Here is a 21,598-nt window from a genome sequence, read left to right on the forward strand (position 1 = left end):
AGTAATGCAAAAAAACCACAGACTCCAAAGCGTATGTGCGTAGTCAGATGCCGCACACATTGGCCACTGCTGCTATTTTGAGCTGCTGATCAGGTAAAGGCTGCAATAAATGCCTGTGTCACTCCTAGGAATGGCAGCCTACAAACCACCAAAGGATGTGTTTGATGATCAAAATATGGATGTGGGCCTGCCAGTGGCATTGTGCTGTAATTTGGGCTCATTTATTTATAGCCTGCTTATGAGCATAAATTTTTTATTTTAGATGCAGCAGTTTAGGAAATGAAAATTTAGGAGCTGATATTGCTCCTGCAGGTCTCACCTTCCTCCCTTTCAGGGTGTCCATTGGGGTCCTACCAGTAGCCAGCTGACCTAACACCACATGACAGTCAAGTTGAGCCCAAGGTGGGGGCCAGCTGGCCAGGGCTGCCGCACCAGCCCAAAGGTGGCTTCTGTACACAGTTGGATGTTAGATGCTAGTGAAAGGATGTAGAGGACAGTGTCCCCTCACTGCCCCTGCTTGTGGCCAAGGGAAGGCATGGGCTGTGGCTGCTGCAGATTTCCTCTGTGTATCCTACCAGCAGCACCACAGAGCCACATTTGCAAAATGGTTCCATCAGAAAGGAGTCAAATTATCCTGTACTACAGAGGCTGTCTGGTTGGGATTGCTGTCTGGTTGGGTATGACTGCTTTTGTGTTTTGGGTTGTTTGGGTTTTGTTTATCTATATCTTTCACCAATTTCCCTTACTATGTTGTTAATTGGGAGACATCATAAAACTCAGAAACCTTTCAGGTATTAATAATCACCAGCTTTCACCCTTATCAGCTTCTTCCTTTCAGTTCTGTTCTCTGTCTTTCTCTGGTAGGTATACTGTCCTTTGTTAAAAAATGACACAAGATCACATCTTAGCAGTCTTCTGTGCTTTAGTCCAGCATGTGGAGATTCTAGAGAGGCCCAGACTTACTTTTTACCTATACACTGACAAAGGATAACTATCTACATTACCTTTTGCACTCCCTGAGCTCTTAGCTTACTAGACAGTAAATGTGGTGGAAGTATTGCTACAGAGCTGATGATTTACTCTATAGACTGCCCTACTATAACTTGAGTCTCTTTATTTTCATTTATGGTTTATTTATGTAGTTACAATAGATTCATAATTTAATGAGTACTTTTGCTAAAAAGTGCCTTTGATCACCAGGAAACATGCCTGAAGACAGTAACTGATCTGTTGTTCAGGTATTTTTAGTTGTCTTCTCAATTTTTAAGAGTAGAATATAAAAAAAAATAAATTACTTTTTTCACCTTTAATGTGGTGTACACAAGAGGAAGTTGAAAGAATGGATGATCTCCGGCTCCAGGCATTGGAACAAGAAAAAAGAGAGCTAGGCTGGGCTGAAGGCTTCCAGCAAGAGCATGGGCTTCTCGCTTGAGATGATATGTGTCTCTTCCTTCTGTCATTTGTCTGTCCTGTGTTTCATTAAAGCCCTGATCCAGCCAAGACTTTTCTGTAAATATTTAGCTTATGCAGTCTGCTGTTGTTAAATAAAGTTAAGCATGTAGGTGTTCTTAATGACTGTGGGGATTGCACATAACTGGAATCCATATTCTCATTACCTTTTCCAGTCTCCTTCCTACTAAGAAATTTTCCCAAATTATATGTCTGCCAGCAATTAGAAATGCAGCCTTTGAACATCTGTGGGCATAAGGGAGTGAGGTCTGGAAACAGATGAGTTAGTATGTGCCTTACCATTTACTTGTACTTCCAAGTAAATTAAATACAGAAAATAATATGTAGTATTAAAGTTAACCTAATTGTTGTGGCTTTAAAACTCCACATGAACTGCTGCAAAATGAAATCTTCCGCTTACATGACTTTGTCTCCCACTCCCATTTTCTTGCATTCAGGGAAGTAAGAATGAGTATGCTTATAGATGTACAAATACCAGTCACATACGGGAGTAATTGGTAGTTTATCCTCGTATTGTTTCCTTCTACCACCCAATGTTATGGTCATGCAGCCAACTTAGTATGTAATTCCAGTTTAACACATTAAAAATTCATCACTAATTTTTCTTATATGCTTTTCAAGACAGAAAATTGGTCATACCAGCCTGGGGAGGTGAAGAAATTCTTGAAACCATTCCAAACTTTTGAGAGCTGAAAATGAAGGTCTAGTCTCATTCCTGGGAGTTGTGAGTTGTTTGTGGAAATGAATACCGAGATGAAAGTGATATACCAAAATTCCTGTAGATACTTGTGCTTCCTGAGTCCTACATGCCTTCTGTAGAGACTGAAAGCATTGGAAGAGGGTAAAGAACTCCCAAGAAAGACCGATATAGAGAAATTTTTTTGTCCTCTTTGTGTCAGTATTAGTGGAGACTATCGTGGGATCCAGGAGACCTCACTTGGAAAATCCCATTTTGACCTTGAATTCTCCCAGTGAAATATAACATCTTAAAAAAAAGTAGTAACATTTTGGCTGTTGTCTGGGTGGGATTATTATCTGATTTTCTTTTTGTCTCTAGTTGAATTTACTTACTGCAAATCTCAAACAAAACAGGACTGCTCTGAGCAGTCAGCGCAGGGGCTGGCCATTTCCAGAAGAGGGAAAAGTGTCCCCTCTCAAAGGCTGGAGTTAAGTTTTTGTGCAGAAACAATGCTTTGGCTCGAGAAAATCCATCCTCCACGTTTCTCCCCTCTTGGGGAGGGCCCCCCTCCAGCCCTCTTGGAGTCACTTCACGGTGCCATCTACTGGAGTGTTACTTGCAATGCAGCACCAGCCCATTACAAGTACGCGGATGATGCTGAGTAATTACAGCTTGATTTCTTTTGTATGGCCAACTGAGATCCTACAGTGGTAGTGTAGGACAGTAGACTAAGGAAAAACCTTTCCTCTTAGAGTATTGCCTCTTGGTGTTCTTGCTCAGGTGGGCTTTAAGATTCAAAACTATCTTGTGATTTACAGGATTGCCTCTGTGGATCTCATCTTCTTTAAAGGGCCTGGTTAAAAGTTAGTGCAGAATACGAATTAAGGAGAAAAATATTAGAATAAAAGATTAAGCAAGCAGTCACAGCAGTAGAAAGGTGTTATTATTATAAGGAAAGACTCTGTTCCTTAAAATTAGTTGGTGTTTGAGGGGGGTGAGTGGAATGACAGCAGATGCGTTGACCACACCACAGAGGTCTTGGCAACTGCTTGCTGTTGCCTAACATCTCTGGAAACTCCAGTCATGCAGTGTGCATGCTCCCCTTTCCTTGGGGAGCACAGCGCACCCACTACTTTGTTTCACTTCCACGCACACTCTCCATGTCCTGTCATTTCCCTCTCCCTGAATCCTTCTTTAGCAGCATTAACTCTGTGGTGCAATTTAGTTAATTTTGAGAGCAAATTAGTATATTTTTGACTGCTGTTTCACTGAAACTGCCTAACTCCTGCAGGAGAGCTCTGGGCAGCAGTGAGAGAGAAATAGCTCTTTATGGGCCCTTATCCTAGAAGGTGTGTGCTCCTTTCAGACTTCTCTTTATATTTCTACAGCTTCTCCCTCAAGCTATGCATGTGTTCTAGTTCATCTCTACCCCAGCTGTGTTTGCCAGGATCGTTTATCTTGTGCTGCTTGTTCCTATTAATTTTTTTTCAAACATAGGATGACCCTAGATCATGTCTACTTGTATGTAACTCTTCTTCACCACTCATTCCATCCAAAATACTTTTTTTCCTCAGCTCTCATCCTCTGCCCACTGTTCCTCTCTGTGGGTCTTCTGCACTCATAAATTAAAAAAAAAAATCCCACAAGACAAAACAAAAAAACCCCACCCCTCACCAAAAAAAAAAAACCGTTTCAAACCAAACAAAAAAAATCTAGCAACCAAAACCAACCAACCAACCAAAACCATTAGAGACCTTACTCTTCTGGGATACATTGGAAGATTTTTCTTTTTTTTTTCCCTGTTACCATCATCTTAAAAGTAGAGGTAGATCACTAGGTATTCCTGAGCAATACAGTTGGTTTGTTAGACTGAAGTGATTTCAGCACAGCGGGATCAGAGAGCGAGAGAGGCCCATGGGAAATATGGCCACAATTTACATGTGGCCATGAGCCATTACAGTTATTTATTTTTCCCTCCTGACATTTGTGTGTTGTTTCGGTTGAGCCTTACTTACCCTTTTGGCAGGGTTTTTAAAAGAACAAGTTTTGCTTATTTGGTCTTACGCACATTGTAGCTTTATCCACATCTGCTTACAAGTCCAGTTGATCATTAAGTATCTAAATATGAAGGACTTTAAGTCAAAACAAAAATCTGTATCTACTTTGGAGTAAGCTAGTATCATAGTTCAAGAGACTGAGTTTGGTAGCAAGAGATTAAAAAAAAGCCAGGAGCCAGATGCTGTCCTGCTCTCTGTGCATCTTTCCAGCCTCCCTTTGCTCCTGAGGCTGAAGTGCCTGTACTTGTCCAGCCGTGGGTTGATGTGTGCATTGCACTGACTTCAGATGAAATACAATGTGAAGCATAGTGGTGGTGTAGTGTGAATCTGCCTGGCGTAAGCTGAGGGCCGAGGGAGGCTTGCATGGTACTTTGTAACGCACATATACTTCCTTCTACGTTCATTTAGCAGTATTATACTAAAGCTGCCTGTCTTTTTAAACTTAGTGGGATTACTTGGTATGGGTATAGTATCTTTATATCTCCGTAATTATACTCTAATGATGTTTTTTCATTTATTCCAAGATGGAATTACAGTGATGACCATAGTTGCACAAACAGAGTTTTTATCCCATATCAGTAACTTCCTTCTGCCATCTTCCTTACTTCATGCAGATAGAGTAACATGGATAAATGACAAATATAACATAAAGCTTCATACAGTTCTGAGAATTTCACTTCTCCTGCAACTTCTCTGAGAAAAAAAAAATTAAAAAATCTGATTGAGGCGTCTGATACACGACCTCCAGAGTCTCCTAATGTTTGATTCTGCAAGATGAATGAATAAAATTTTTTGACAGAGTTACCAGTCTTAAAGAAATGTAAGCATGTTGGGTTTGCTAGGAAAGTCTTTGTCTCTTCAGAGCATCAATAAACAATACTTGATTCCTTTGTGCAAATTATCGCAAAGCTTCCTGAGCTTTCTAATTCTGATCTGGACAAGCTTTGCTCTTCAGGTTTATGAATTTCTTACCCATAGCATTTATATTGTACTGAAGAAGCTGTGTAAAGACCTGTTTGTACTTGAATCAAACAGTCCAGAGTCCATAAATGACTAACTAAAGCAGGGGCACTATTCCCTCCCTGCCTCTTCTTTTTTTAATTGTACATCTTCTCTCCATATTCTCTTGTTTCTCTTTTCCCTTTATGTTGTCTTTATTTTTTTCATCTTGTCTTCTTTATGTTCCATTTCTTTGGGCTTACAGCCTTTCTCACATATAATATACCTTGATATACTTTCTCAAGATCTGTACCTAATTTGCTTTGATGTACTCTAACTACTTTGACAGGAAAAGCTCCATCATAAGAAGATGGGCAAGCTGAACTGTTTTGTACAGAGCTCATCATACACGTATATGTATAAAACTGTTGAAAGCAGTGGAAAAATAGGGAAAAGCATATTAGTGTGTGCACATTTTATTTAATGCTAGAAGTTAAATGGCTGTAGCTTGTGTTGTCTGAAAGAAGACAGGTATGTGTTCTGCGAAAAGGTGGAGAATGAAAGATGAATGAGAACCAGTAAGATGTGACACACAGTGTAAAAACCATGGCAAAATATCACCGTATTGAAACCGGGAAATAAAGGGGGAAAAAATAACAATTGTTGTCCTTAAATATAATTTAATATTTGTTATGGCATGGATGTAATTTTTTCCTATGCTCTTTTTGATTCTAGTAACTCATTACATGCCAGTCACTTTATCTTGACCATATAACAGGCTGGACTCCATATTTTTCATATTTTGTTAGCTATAGCATTCAAGTTTTAAGAAATGCATTTTTTAATTAATGTCTCCTTAATGGTGTTTAAATTTAGTACATAAATTAATATTATCCCAACCAGAATGTTTGGTTCACACTGCCTTATCTCTTTTTTTTTTCCCAGTTTATTAATTGCTTTCTACTACCCAGTTTGTAAAATCAATAAACCTGTCATTTCAAATGCATTTGTGTTCAGTGTCCATAAAATAGCCTTCATTTGAACGCAGAACAGAAAATCCAAAAATAAATCTTAGGAAATTAATAAGAAGGAAGTAAAATTAACTGAAACGTTGACTCTCTAGCATGATGCTTCACTAGACAGTTTCAGTTTCCTGTAAATCATAGCTAGAGCTCTGCTTACACAAAATAGATATTCATATCCATGGTGCTGTTTACGTTATTCCATGTCAATTATCTGAAAATTTAAATTATTCAGTTAATTTTAAAAAATTTAAATTATGTGACTGTGCTTGACCTAAAATTTAGCAACATCTTTCTGAAAGTGCTCATTTAATTTGTGCTTCTAATTTGCTGTAATAGCAAAAAGAATAGCAAGTGCTGATTTCTGTATTTAAACAGGCAAATCAATTGGTGTTTTGGCTAAGTTGGCAGGTTTTATTGTTATATGAAAATGGTCATTGGCTCAGCTCCCACTTTCTGTTACAGTTTCAGATATTTAACATTTTTGGCATTAGTGTGAATAGAGCTAGGGTTTTCAAGAGGGCAGCTGCCACTTGCAAAGCTCTGGTGCAGATTTAGGCAGAGTTTAGATTTTTCCTTTAGTTTATGCCTTTCCTTAAATTTATACTCACCTTTGGAAGTATATAAACTCCATGATAGTTAAGCTGCAGACAGCATTCTGCTTTCTTGCTTAGACATAAAAATGTAGTTGTTGCTATCTTGATGACAGTGTTTTGGAGGGATAGTAGGGAAGGAGGTCCTGAGTAATTCAGACTTAAAAGTTGTATCATCATATACTGGTTTAAATTTTTGTATTTGTCTCAAAATATGCATTGACATAACACAGAAAATTTGATTTGTTAATTCTTTTTAGATGGAATTGATTAAAAACATAAGCACTGCTGAGCAGCCCTATTTATTCACTAGACATGTTCATTTCCTCAACTTCTCAAGGTAAGGCATTTTTTCAGACAAAAATCTTTTTCATTGATTTCTATTATTTGTAATACATAGAACATTTTCCCTGTAACACATAAACAATACAGTGTTTGGTTTTTTTCCTTCTTTCTGGCACTGAAAGACACATTCAGAAGTTGGTTTTGTTTTGTTTTCCCTGCACTCAGTTTGCTGTAGAATAGTTATGTACAGTATGTTTGTGAAAAGCCAGGATGCTAATATATGCTTTTGCCTCTGAGACAATTATAATTTACGATGTTTGCAGTCAACATGCAAGAGATGGTAACTTGGGTCTTTAAACTGTGCACTTGTGTTTTAAAAGTGACAGGACACTTTTTTTAACACTTCATCTTTGTATAGCCAGATGCTAATATGAGATTGAAAACTGCACTGAATTAATTCATTTTGTACCTGGAATGACTCTCCAGCAATTTTACCAATTTAATTTTGTTCTGACAAAATAGTCCCCATTTCACAGGCTATGGAAGTATTTATAAACCATGCAAACAGATTATGCTCTGTATCGTGGGAGTGCAGTTTCTTCTGGCAGCTATTTAAAAGTATGCAACAAGACTCTAGAGACATTTATAGCACGGAATGCGAAGAAAATTGAATTTGGATGACACTTCTGAGGAATCTTTGGAAGGACTTGAATGAGTGATGCCAGTTAGCATTTAGCCACAGAGGTTAAAGCTGACTGCAGGTGGTTATTGCCCAGGCTGTAAATTTAATCTGGAAATCATATTCAGGAACCATACCGTCTGTGACAGCAGGTTGGATTCTTTGCACTTAAATTAAAGAAAATTCTGTAGAAGTATGAATTTACTGCAGATCTTTGCAAGAGCTTGCCTAACTTTCCAGCATTTTGTTTATGTGGTAATGTGAGTACCTGGCCTCAGGCTTCGGTAGCCAGTGTAGTAAGAAATGATAAAATTGGGGGTGGGGGGAGGAAGGTGTTTAGCTTTGTTTTCTGAGAAAATAAAATATTTTGAGCAATTGGAAATTCACTTGATATGGAACATAATTGTGGGCATGATTTTTTGACATAGAAACAAGGAGAGTTAAAACTTTGATATTATTTGTTCTCTCTTCTGATTCCATGAGAATTTTGTTTCTAATGTATTATCTTTAAAGAGTAAAAATCATTAGGACTTCACATCTTCGGTAAATGATCTCTTCTCTTCAAACTGCAAGATCAAACAAGTAGCCACACCTGAGGGTCAAAGGGATATTTCTTGATTAGACTGATTTTTCAGAGATCGTACTCAACCTTTGGTACACCATAAAAAGATGAATATTCTTACCTCTTGCTCCTCCCTATAGATCCCATTTTCTATACCTGTGGTACATCCTTGCCACATAGGTATCATGTTTCCTCTGTAGTATATACATGATGTATCTACAATGTATTTACATATTTCTTCCAATACAAATTTGTGAAAATACATGAAAGTTATGTAAGATGTACAGATTATTTGAAGCTTCCTTTTTGGCTCTTATTTGCAAACCTGAAAAACATATCTTTTGTTTTATTGAGAGTGTGCTTGGTTTAAGTAGTAGGTGTAGAGTAGCGAAAAGGCTGATAAGTCTTTTAAATCAGACAGCATTGAATCACATCAATATTGCTTACTAATGGTTTAGCATTTCTTGGTGTTTGTTGGTAAATTAAGCTTTTCTGGAAGTTGTAGTTTCTAGTTTCAAAATTTGTTGGCAGTGTTATACCTGACACTGAAGTACCATGTTGAGTATTTTCTTTGTTCCTTAATTCTAGTGTGCTTTTTTTAAGCTGATTTCATTAGGAAATGAAGTGTCAGGTATCAACTTAGCAGAAATTTCAAGATGTGATTTAAATGCACATTATAAATATTACAGTACCGTGAAAGTGTTCTAGTTTTGCTTGGTTTATTTAAACTATTCCTTTACAGACTATCTCTAGTGGATAGCTGAACTCATATTATCTGTGGAATACTGTTCTTCCTGTTTGCCCCAGCTTTTCTGCCAGCTCAACATAAAAGTCATGCAAAACTCCCCAGCCTAAAAGAATAGAGGTCAAAATATTGATGTGGTGTTTTCTGGCTGACAGCTCAAGACCTTAGACAACAGCTTACCATGAGCAGCCAGCACAGTGGGGAGCAGGACAGATGCACAGGGATGCACAGGAGACAAGGTTGGCTCCTCACTGCAGGCTTAGGGCAGCTTCAGATCCATGAAGGGCTCAAAGATCAGCTTGAAGATTGAAGAACCCTACTTTGGTGAACTCCATGCTCCTTCCCAAGGAAAGGTATGAGACTTTCTACATGTCATTGCAGCAGAGCTGTTACTGGAATTTGTGAATTTTTGCAGGAGCAAGCAGTTCTGGGCATTAGTCGACTTCTCTTGTTTAGCATTTTATACCTTTGAAATCAAGCTTTTCTTCAGAGAAAGGGATAAGGAACACTTTATTCTTCTTCTACCTGCATATATTGAGCTGACAGACAGGTAGGGTTTAGAGGACATATTACTTTGCTACTCTTTTGGTAGGTCACATTTGGAACAAAAGAAGTCTCTTCCACTGATCTTGCACCTCTCTGCTTGAGTGTTCTCAAGATCTGTAGGGATTGCATTAAGCCATTTAAAGCATATCACCAAGGTACTAGAGAAGCAGAGAAATGTAATCAGAGTAATGCAAAATGAGAGTCTGCTTTGCTTTTGCTTAGAATAGAGATGTAGAATCATTTAGAGTGGACAATATCTTTAAGGTGACCAAGTCCAAGTGTAAACCCAGAACTGCCAAGTGCACCACTAAACCATGTCCCTGAGTGCCACATCTACACATCTTTTAAATGCCTGCAGGGATGTGGACTCAACCACTTCCCTGGGCAGCCTGTTGCAATGCCTGACAACCCTTTCCATAAAGAAATTATTCCTAATATCCAATCTAAACCTCCACTGGCCCAACTTGAAGTTGTTTCCTCTTGCCTGGATACTTGTTACTTGGGAGGAAAGGCCAACCCCCACCTGGGTACAAAGCTCATTTCAGATGGTTGTAGAGAGCAATAAAGTCTTCCCTGAGCCTCCTTTTCTCCAGGTTAAGCAACTGCAGCTCCATCAGCCACTTCTCATTTGACATATTCTCTAGACCCTTCACCAGCTCCATTGCCCTTCTCTGGACTCACTCTGGCATCTCAGTGTCTTTCTTGTAGGGAGAGGACCCAAAACTGAACTGACGTGCAGCCTCCCCTATGCTGAGTAGAGGGAAAGATCACTGCCCTGCTGGCTGCACTATTGCTGATACAGGCCAAGATGCCATTGGCCTTCTTGGCCACCTGGGCACACTGCTGGCTTGTGTTCTGACACTGTCAGTCAGCACCCCCAGGTCCTTTTAGCCCAGGCAGCTTTCCAGATACTCTTCCCCCAGCCTGTAGTGGTGCCTGGGGTTGTTGTGATGCAAATGCAGGACCCGGCACTTTGCATTGTTGAACCACATACAATTGACCTCAGCTCACCAATCCAGCCTGCCTGGATCCATCTGCAGAGCCTTCCTACTCTCCAGCAGATCAACACTCCCGCCCAACTTGGTGTCATCTGCAAATTTACTGATCCCTTCATCCAGATTGTTATTGAAGCTGTTAACAGGACTGACCCCAACACTGAGCACTGGGAAACACCACCTGTGACTGGCTGCCAGCTGGATGAACTCCATCCAGCACCACTCACTTGGCCTGGACATGCAGACAGTTTTTTTACTCATGGAATGGAGCACCTGTCAAAGCCATGAGCAGCCAGTTTCTCCAGGAGAATGCGGTGGGAAGCAATATCAAAGGCTTTATTAAGTCCAGGCAGACAATATCCACGGCCTTACCCTCATCCACTAAGCAAGTCACCTTGCTGTAGGAGTGGGTAAGGTTGGCTTAGCAGGACATGCCTTTTATAAACCCATGCTGGCTAGGCCTGATCCTGTCGTTGTCCTGCATGTGCTGCATGATGGCACTCAAGATCATCTGCTCCATAACCTTCCCTGGCTCCGACATCAGATAGGCTGACAGGCCTGTGGTTCCCTGGAATCTCCCTCCCCCCCTTCTTGTAGATGGGTGTCACATTTGCTAACTTCCAGTCAACAGGGACCTTTCCAGTTATCCAGTACAGTTGGTAAGTGATAGAAAGTGGCTCAGTGAGAATTTCTGCCAGCTCCCTCAGTACCCTTGGGTGGATTCCATCTGGCCCAATAGATTTGCGTATATCTGATGTAGCTGGTCACTGACCATTTCCCCTTGGATTTGTGGGCTTCATTCTGCTCCCTGTCTTTTAGCTCAAGGGGCAGGGTACCCCAAGAACAAACTGGTCTTTTTATTAAAGACTGAGGACAAGAAGGCATTAAGTACCTCAGCCTTTTCTTCATCCTCGCTGGTGCTTCTCAGCTTCCCAAACAGTAGTAAGAATAATAAGCTTGCTGATGGGAATAGCAGCAATGGCAAATCACTTGAATTTTCCCCCTGTGTTCCCTGTACCTGCTTACAAACCTGTTAGCACTTAAAGCTCTCTGATTATTCAGAGAAGCATCACACCATTCACTTATGATTATTTCCAACTAGAAAAAAAAAAAGGTTGTATCTTCTTTCCGGAATAAATCTCTGGTGGAAGTGAGCTAAGCCTTCAGTGGTGATTTTAAGCACATGCATGTTTCTGAAGCACCATTAGTTTTGCTGAACAAAGTTCTAAAATCTTGAAAATCTTATCCTGACCTGAAATGCTTGCCAGGGCCATTTTCCTCTCATTTTTGAACAGTGTTTTAAGAGTGTCTGTTGGTTGAGCTGAGTAAATGAATCCTCACTTACTCTCCTACGTCTTTATCTTTTGGTTCAGTACTATCTTTTCTCAATCCAAAGTAGTGCAAAGACGCAGACAGAAAGACAAATCTTAAGGGACACATTAAAGCAAATCTAATGTGAATTTTTACAGACATAAATCTAATTAATTTCAACTTCAAACAGAAGATAAAAAACTTTCTTGGGTTTCTTTGATGTGAGTGAATTTCTACATAGCACTTGTCACAGAAAAAGCTTTTATTCTGAGTGTTCTACAGCTTCTGTTCCCAGTCTCTTTGGTGCATTTAGTGCCAGTTTTAGGAGAAAACCCAATGCTTCTGGAGATTGGCTACTCCATCCAGTCCATTTGAGGACTGTTTCTTTTGTGGAAGGTGAGGCTGTTTATTTTTTTGTCTCTTTCTGAATTGAAGTTTATGTACTGATGTTGCTGGGAAAAGCATCCAAAATGTTAACAGAAGCATATATTGAAGAATGTCTCTGAGCTGGTAAAGATTTATATGTTGATATATTTGCTGAGATTCCAGGGGTTATTGGTAGATCCAGGTGGTACAGAGTTGCAGTGCAGGAGCTGTGAAGAAGTGGAATAACCTGCAGAGACATAAAAGGCTATTTCAGAATAGCTGCAGTTTGTTCTCTGTTCTTTATTGTAAATGGCACTTGTCATATAGTTATTTAGCTTGAGAAAAAATGATCAGGAAGAAGCTCCAAGTTTGTGGAAAAGCTCCATGTGACCTCTCAGTAATCTTCTGCTGAATTAAGTTACTCTAAGAGTCCTTGGGCAGAGAGTCAAGATGCTTGGTGTGTGCTCCAAGTGTCACAGGTTTCAGAGAAGCGGAAAGAACATTTGCAGGAATGCAGAGGTGGCAAGGCTGTGGTTTTGGGTCAGGATGAGTCAGGGATATGAAGAATTGTGCAGCTCTCGTTTTGGTCACGGGAAGGCACCATGCCTCCCTCTGACAGTGAACTTTGATCTTCCAAACATGCACTTACAGATCCCAGTTTGAGCAGAGTGGGAAGCTTGGCCATTCCCTCCTCTCTCAGGGTAAGTGAACATTGCAGGGGAATGCGTAAAAACCTAATGACATGCCTCTGTCTGTAACTGGTAAGTGACTTTTGCTTGTTTAAAAGCTGGCCGATCAGGTCAGGGTAAAGTCACAGGAGGGAGAAGCATTAAAAAGACCACCCAGAGAGTGAAACAGGCTTTTTCATTTCTCACTGGAGCTGTCAATTCTTTACTTTCTGCGGTAGTTATAGACCACTGGGGAATTAGCTCCTTTAAAATTTCCTGTGATGTGATAAGGAGATACAGAGATAAAGCACAGACTCTATTTAATCTTACATTTTAATTAGCTCTTATAATTCAGTTCGGTGTATCTTATTTGTTCTAAACTGGGATGGGGTATCACCCAGCATTACTGTGTGAGGAGTCACCCTTTCTGTGCTGTCGGGCTGTCCCTCGTCTTCCTTTCAGCTACAGTTTAATATCCGTGGTGTTTATTTTGCATACATGTGCGTGTGCTTGAGAGGAGCGGACAGCACTTCACTTTTAGCAAAGCTTTTAAAGTAAGGAGTCATACAGCAGTTCCAGCTGTTCTGCATGTCTTTCCATCCCCCTCCCATTATTAGAAATAATCAGAAATTATTTCTAAATAATTTCTGAACCTGTTGGCCGGTTTCAAACCAAATTGAGAAGGCCAGACTGAGACAACCACACTGCTGTAGGTATACCTGCTGAAGGGAAAGCCATGCAAAACAGAGCTGCTGGACCTTTGGCTGAGCCACAGCCAGCAGTTACCTCCCTCTGCCCTTCTTGGATGACAGCCCCAGCTCTTCTGTGTCCTTCTTGCTCAGTGTGAAGGGGGGGGGGGAACAACTTTTGGGAAGGAGGGAAAGATCTACTGGGTCCTTTGCTTGGGAAGGGACTTGCCTTTAGTCCCTGGAATCAACGTAAGAAATATTTCCAGTTTTCTGTTCTTCATTAGCAGAGTTAATGTCTAAAGTTCTTGTTTTTCTTGAAAAAGCTTTTTTTGGTAGTCTGTATCAGCATTACTGATTAATTTTTTTATTACTTTTTTACACAGACACAATGGCCAACACTAACGAATAAAAATTAATAAATTGAGCTTCTGTAGCAGCAAACAGTGTCACATGCAGCAGTGCTGGTCAGTTTGGCCATTTTCCTTCAACTCTGACCTGAATTCTGACTTAAAGGTAGCAATAAATCACATGCTATATGAAGGCACGGATGGACAAAGACAAATTCAGTCTGGATAAGCCCAAAACTAAACTTAGTTTCTGAATGTTGTTGGGGTTCTTTTGTTAGTCATTGGTTCTGTGGTTTTTTCCATGCGGAAGCAGCTCTAAAAATTTTATTTTAACACAGCCCTTTGACATTATAGCATTCCTTGTTCTTGTAAAATGTGTCCATAGCTAACAAACAAAAAGGAGGTAAATCGATGAATTAACTTTGTCATGTGAATAAGCTGCAAGTTTGAAAGCCCAAGCACACTCCGTGCTGGCGGCATGGTGTTTGGAAGCCTTGCATGTGAGCTCATTAATTGTTTTTAAGGGTTGGATGATATATTTGCTGTATTTTTTTTTTTTGCAGATAAGTATCTTGTTTTGCCATGACTTAACCTATGTACATGTCTTTGGTCCACTGATTTGGAAATAGAAATTCTTTTCTTTTTATGGACTGACTAGAGGTCAGTAAAACCCGAGTGATTCTGTGATGGTGTTTTCATTGTCTTAAGAAAATGTCATGAGATATTTGTCAGAACACTGAGATTTTTTAATAACTTGAGGGTTTTTGTTTCTTCCTTTCTCTGGAACAAGTAATCCCACACAGCGTGTATATGTTTACAGAACATGCCTATTGTGTTTGTTAACCGTGCTCAACTAGCATTTGCAAATAGTGTGTTGGGCAAATGCATGGAGCTGACATAACAAGATGCTAAATGTCCATGACTCTTTGAATGCTAACTCAAGTATACTTTGTATAAAGAGCTGTGGTTCAGTCAGCTCCATTACTGATTCTATACAGCTCAGCTGTGAAAGGGATTGGGCCCTTTGAGTGTCTCCTTGAATCAACATCTTGAAACAATGATTGCAGCCTAAGATTATCTACTGAAGTAGTTTCATGATGTGGTTTTGTTCTCCTTTAAAAAAAACCCCCATACATAAATAGGGAAATGTCATTAAAAACATGGTTAAGAAAAAAAATTTTTTACCCTCTGGGTAAGCTCTTAATAGTAGGCAAAAGTCACCTAAACTTATGTGCATGGCCTTAACACTGTGTCTTTATGTGTGTTCATTATAATCTATACTTTTCGCTAACACTTCATGAAACACTTTCTACCATCATGTGAGGTCTGCCTTGTAAAGTACACATTTAATGAATGGCCACATGGTGCTGTAATCCCTCCTACATCTTTTTTTTACTTTTTTATACTACATTTTTTTAATGATGTGAGTGTGTAATGATGCTTTTCAACTGTGACTTGATGGAAGGCTAAGCACAAATCTAATATGCAGTTTGACCTTTGTATGGTCTAAGCAGATTTTTTGGGGGTTTTTTTTTTAAAAAGCATTGCTTTATGGTGAGTTTTTCCACAGATTTTAAGATTATTTGATTTAAAATTTGTTTCCCTAGATTTCCTGTGTTCTTTGCATAATGGACTTTTTATCTTTCATTCAGCTGGTAATATGATATTCTCAGAATGGAGGTGATTGCTTGAAATGTAGTTACTGAAGGTGGGATCAGGCATAACACCTCAATTATCCTTTTTTTTTTACTGTTGTTTGGCTTCCATGCTCATGTTCACACTGTAGATTACCAGTCTGGGAGTAACTTAATTTAAGAAAGTAATTTAAGAAGTAATAATGATTACTCTAGAGGGGTACAAAAGAGAATAAAGCAAATGATCAGAGATACAAAAAATTTACCTAAAAGGGCAGGAAAAGAAAAACAAATAGAAAAGACTGGGAAACAGGGGACTGTGATAACACTTCCGACTTTTTATTAAAGAGGTTCTGCAGAGATAAAGGGTTCTTCATCAGTAACAGTAACAAAACGGTGTCTTGAATTGTATCACAGAGTTCTAGATCAGACATTAGGAAAAGGTTTGAACAACTAGGACAGCAAAGCAACAGAATAGATTGTACTTGAGGATTTCACAGCTGCTGGTGGCAATTACATAGCTTTAGGCAAAAAGATGGACTGTGACAGTCCCAAGTCAGTTTGAGTCTTTCTTATCCTTGTGTAATGCATGATACAGACTCCTTAGGTTTGAACCTAAAACATTCATCTTTCAGATAGAAAATATAAGTCTTGATTAAAAATCACCAGTAATGGAGAATCTGCTGCTCTTGGTAAATTCTTCCAATACTGAATTTTTCTATTGGATTGCAAATTGTGAGTTATTCTTCCTCTTAATTTTTCTGAGAAGTCCAATTGACTCCTTTTCCTTGAATCTCGGAGTACATTTCTCCACTATATAAAGGCTCAGCAAATTTTTCCCATGTAAGCTTTGATGTGTAATTTCTTACACATTGTCGTGCAGTCAAGTCTCAGCCTTCTCTATATTTTTTCCTTCTAATTCTTTTTTTTTTTCATCATTTTGTATTGAACTTTGTTAATGCTTTGCTGAAAATGGACTCTGTGCATGGTCACATCAGTGCTGTGCCAGGTCTTTGCTCCTTTCTGCTCCTGCTTCTCAGAGAAAGGGAAACTAGGATTATTCTGGCCTGTAAGGTCTCACACAATGCCGATAATGTGTAAAAGCAAGCATGTCCTTGCCAGAACTGCTCCTTCCCTGTGAGTATCCTCTGCTTCTGGTTCTATATGCCTTGGGTTTCATTTGCCCATTTTCATTACAGTGCAAAATGTTTGCTTATGTCTCTCTAGCCTGTGGCTCAAGTGGCTCTTTACCAGTAAATCACTCCCTTCTTTATTCTCTCATTTTGCAGCTTTGTTTTCTGAAAATAGTACCAGTTTGCACTTATCTTCTGAATCACAGATTATCAAGTTAAACTGTGTAGATTCAAAGCCTCAAACATGATGATATCCACAGCTCCCTCTTTGATGGTGATTATGTAGGATTTCACATCTGGAACAGGGCAGCCATGTTTTAAGTTTCAGTTACATTGATTTTTATGTTCTGTAGATTGTATACATGATATATACTGCCAAGGAATTTATTTTTTATTATACCCAATGTACTTCAGTTTCTATATGGACATTCCTAACATTATGCAGAGTTACTCTCTGCAACAGCCATTTCCACAGGACAGCTGGAATCACCCATAATTCTCTTGATAAGTGTATTCATACAAGAAGCTGAATATGCAGTGTTGAATGCATTGCAACATCTTTTGCATAATAACCTTCCTAAGAAGTCGAGACCCAGGATTTCATGTGAGCTTAACTATCTCAGCCAAATCTGTGGTCTCATCCAATTTTGAAGATGTATCTTTTCTACACATCACATCTGTTGGTTTAATACTTTCCGAAGAGCCATATCAGCTGTTCTACTATTTGTGGGAAATTTATTGTAATACTTTGTAATTAGCTTTTCTATTACTCTATATGATGTGCATCATTTACATCTCTGAATTATATTGAAATATTAATCAGAGGTTCAGAGAGATCCTGAACCAAACCTTTGAACAAAGTCTTAAATACAGGGTGTCTGGAATCAGGTGATTTTAATTAATGCAGAGTTTAGCTGCTGTTAGTGTTTTCTGTCTTACTTGTTTCCAGCTGTAATTTTGCATTACATAGATGAAAACATAGTTAGTATTTCCTTTACTTAATTTGGGGATACTATACAGACCCAGGCACGATTTGTATCCATGTTAGTGCTATTCATTGTGAATTCATATATTAAACTACTTTGATATCCTCAGGAGAATGAAAAGCATGGGGGAAAAAAACCACTCATTGTTTAGCAAGCATGAATGACTGACAGAAATACAGCCTAAAATATTCTGGGAGATTTACAGGATAGTGAAATAGAGAAATACATAGTGTTATCTTTTAGCCATTTGCTGGTCTGCAACAACTTACTAAACAATTCCCAGAGGACTCAGTTGTAATTTTACAATGACATGACCCAGATACATCACTTTAGAAGCTGAAATTTCTACTGTTGAAATCACAGCTCCAGAAAGGGTAATTAATGAGGAGTGGTGCCAATGTGCATTATTTTACTGTTAACCTTGAACCACTGGGCATCTTGTATCCCCGCACACATGTCCCATTGAAGGCCAGGCCAGCCAAAGATGCAGTTTTGAAATGAAGATATTTATCTCATAGAATCACAGATTTGTTAAGATTGGAAAAGACCTCTAAGATCATCAAGTTCAACTGTTAACCTAGACTGCCAAGTCCACCACTAAATCATGTCCCCGAGTGCTGCATCCACAAGTTTTTTCAACACTTCCAGGGAAGCTGATTACATCACTTCTCTGTATTGTTTGTTTTGTGTCTAAGATAAACCAGAGAGCAGTAATAAAAAAGGAAACTGGCATAAATTTTAGTTCAGCTTGCTGGGGAGAGGCAGCTTGGTTAGTAGTCTGTGAGAAAGGGAAAAGGCTTCATGAAGCCAAAGTTTCTAACTGAAGTCTGCTCTACCTTGTACCAGTTCAGCTATGCCAGCACTATTATGACTGAAATAACTGTCTGGGTGACATAGGTGCATCAGTATAGAAATGCCCTATATCAACTCACTTTCCTTTTTTCTCTCCTAATTCTAAAGAAAAGGTTGAAAACATGACCAAAACATAGGGTGAAGGCTAGGAGAGAGGCACTACAGACAAAAGCAGGAAGATAAACTCCTTGATTATGGAGGCTGGCAATACCATGTAGCCCCAATCAGGCAGTACCTCAGCTCACTCCTCTTTGCAGCCCATCCTTGAGGAAGGTAATTGGACCATCCCAGAGGTGCCTGGTGCCTTGTGTGCAGAGAAGGATTGCTTTGACACAAGTTCATGCTAGTGCAAGACATTATGGAAACTATTCATTTCAAGATACCTTTTCCAGAAGATAAATTTTGAAGTAACTGCATCTTATTTAAGCCCTAAAAAGGTGAAAGTTGTATGCTGGTGTTTTTACATGACTTCTCCATGAAGCTGTGCTGCAGAGCAGGTAATTGAGCTGTAACATAATTGATGAGTAAATTGCTGGGCAATTGTGCTCTTGGCATGTGATTCTCAGTTGTACGACACTAAAAGGAAATTGTGCTTCCTTTATAAGAAGGACACAATATACCTGTCCCTATTAATATTAGGTAGCTGTCAGTTCTGGTTTGCTTCCATTGTATTGAATTTCTAGCAACCAATCTGTTTGTTTAAGGGGAGACATACATTAAGAGAGTAAGAGGAAGACAATGTTTTTATAGAGAATAGATTAAGAGTCATCTTTTCCTTGAGGAGTTGTACTTTGCTTGCAGGGATGAAGAAATCTGCTTCTGCTTGTGCATAGAGTTTTGTGCTAAATGGAAAGGCAGCAGCCTGCTGAAGTGAAATGAAAAATAATAGAAGCTAAGAAATCCTCCATTTTAAAGCCAAGCAAATCACTTTGGTTGATTTTTTTTTTTCCTAACTCATAAGAGGTTTGTGAATGGTTTTGACATGTAATAAAATTGGAATTTATCTGAGATGTTTTTCTAAGAGGCAAGCTTGTGACATCTGGCATACTTCTTAAGCTTTTTTTTTTTTTAATTTGCTTTTATTAAAAAAGACATAGGGGAATGTATTATTAATGAACCTAACCATCATTGATTGAAGCCTGAAAATATTCTAGGTTAGTTGATGAGGACTCCAAAAATATACCTTTCACAACAGAGCAGTTTAAACTAATGGAATTTAATAGTATTTATGAAATAAATCAGGAGAAGAAGTTAAATACAGGAAAAGCACTGCAGAGGATTTGGTGTGTACATTTGCAGTGCTCTGCTGGAGTGGGGCTGTCTTGGCCCACTCTCCTAGTTGCAGCAGTGTGCTGCTGGACTTGAGAAGGATCGGGTAACTTCATCATGCAGGATCGCATCATGATCCCACTCAGATAAGGTAAGTCTTCTGCTCAAGCCTAGAAAATATGATTCTGCCCCATTTTAAATCATTCACAATAGGTGTTTGAGTATAAATAAGGTGACATGATGTATAATTAGAGCTCAAATGTATTTTTTCGTAAGAACACTTTCAGGTGGGTGTTGTTAATTTGAAAAGTTTCACTCTGGAGAGCTAAGTAATGTTTAATATGTTGTGATTGATAAGTATCTAAAAATATGCAGAACATACTTGAACAAATGGAGCATTGATTTGCCCTTTTCTCTAAATAGCTTAAGGTAATTGATTTTTTTAATGGGTAGGATTTTTTATGCTATGTGACTGCTGTTTAGCTTCCATAAAAGACTCTCAGTACAGTCCATAGAAACAAATGGTTGGAATCTGAAGTTTTATAAACTATGTTTTAAAAAAAATGCACATTTGAATAAGAGCCAGAACAGACTTAGTTTTCCTAAAAATTCCTTGTTTGTTGCCTGGTGGAGCAACTGCAGCTGGGTGTATAGCAGGCTGGTTACATTGTGCAGAAAATCAGAAATTCAAGCTGTCTCATGTTTGGGGGGTGGGAGACACACACTTCCATTTCAGAAATGGAAGTTCCTTTGTAGCATTTGTGAAAGGGTGACTTCCCATCTCAGCTGTCTTCTTGGAACAGATGAGTTTGTATGAGCCTTTTTTCTCAGAGCTGTTGGTACTGAATTTATGGTCCTTGTCTTCGGAGACATGACCTTACCAGCAAAAGGATGGGCTCTGGGACTTTGGTGGATTGGTTATGCAACCTCACCACTCCTTTTACTTCAGAAAAGACAATATGTGTTGAAAATTTCTATCTAGACAACTAATAGCTATCTGGTTTTGATTTTTCACTCTTCTGATGAACACTTAGGCTTAACATCCTCCACAAAACCCAGAGTAGGACATCTCTGCTCTCTTGCTTCTCTGAATCTTGTAATCTTTTTGTCTCTGTCTTTAGACAACTTGCTGCTGTCATCCCTTCTTACTGTCTCCATTGCTTCCCCTTTTCTTTGCTCTTCTCCACTCCCTTCTGTCTTTAGATTATTGCTGATCTGCATCAAGCAGCACGAAGATAATGTGTTCAGTAATTTAGATGCAATCTATTCTTGCCAGAAATTTCACTTGAAAAGTTTAGTTTTCAAAGCTACCAATCATGACCTTCACCAAAAACTTTCTATTTGAATAAATTTTGTCAAAGCTTTATGCCTTCATTGTCCTGTGGTATTTGCAGGAATGCCTTTTTTTTAATGTAGGTTTTATTTCTGTATAAAAACAAAAAGCAGCAAAGATAAACTTAGAGAAGAATTCAGTTGCACACCCGTGTCCGAACTGGGCTATGCACTAATTAGGAAGCAAGGAGCATCTGCCTTTTTAATTGGATTGTTTCAAAGTTTTATGCTGTCTGTGCAATTTCAAATTATGGCAGTGATCCTGCAACATTGAGGTCAATGAAATACTGATACACATTGTTATTCATGAGACAAGCCTTTGCAGACTGTGTTTAGAGGCCTGGGGAATCATGCAGATTCAAAATCAAGTTGAAACTCTATGAGATTTTTCTATTGTCTTTTACTAGAATTTTTAAGTTTAAACAATTTTGCTTCCTCT

General features: G+C 38.9%; 1 protein-coding gene across 2 annotated transcripts in view; it reads left to right on the plus strand.

Annotated features, from left to right (window-relative positions):
• UST (uronyl 2-sulfotransferase) overlaps positions 1-21,598 on the plus strand; it is a 160,461-nt gene that overhangs the window by 78,814 nt on the left and 60,049 nt on the right. For both annotated transcript variants that reach the window (XM_032681582.1, XM_032681583.1), the window contains exon 4: positions 7,021-7,100. In XM_032681582.1, the coding sequence (XP_032537473.1) occupies positions 7,021-7,100 (80 nt within the window). The remainder of the gene's footprint in view (positions 1-7,020; positions 7,101-21,598) is intronic.

This window comes from Chiroxiphia lanceolata, chromosome 3 (assembly GCF_009829145.1).
Source record: "Chiroxiphia lanceolata isolate bChiLan1 chromosome 3, bChiLan1.pri, whole genome shotgun sequence".
Taxonomy (NCBI): domain Eukaryota; kingdom Metazoa; phylum Chordata; class Aves; order Passeriformes; family Pipridae; genus Chiroxiphia; species Chiroxiphia lanceolata.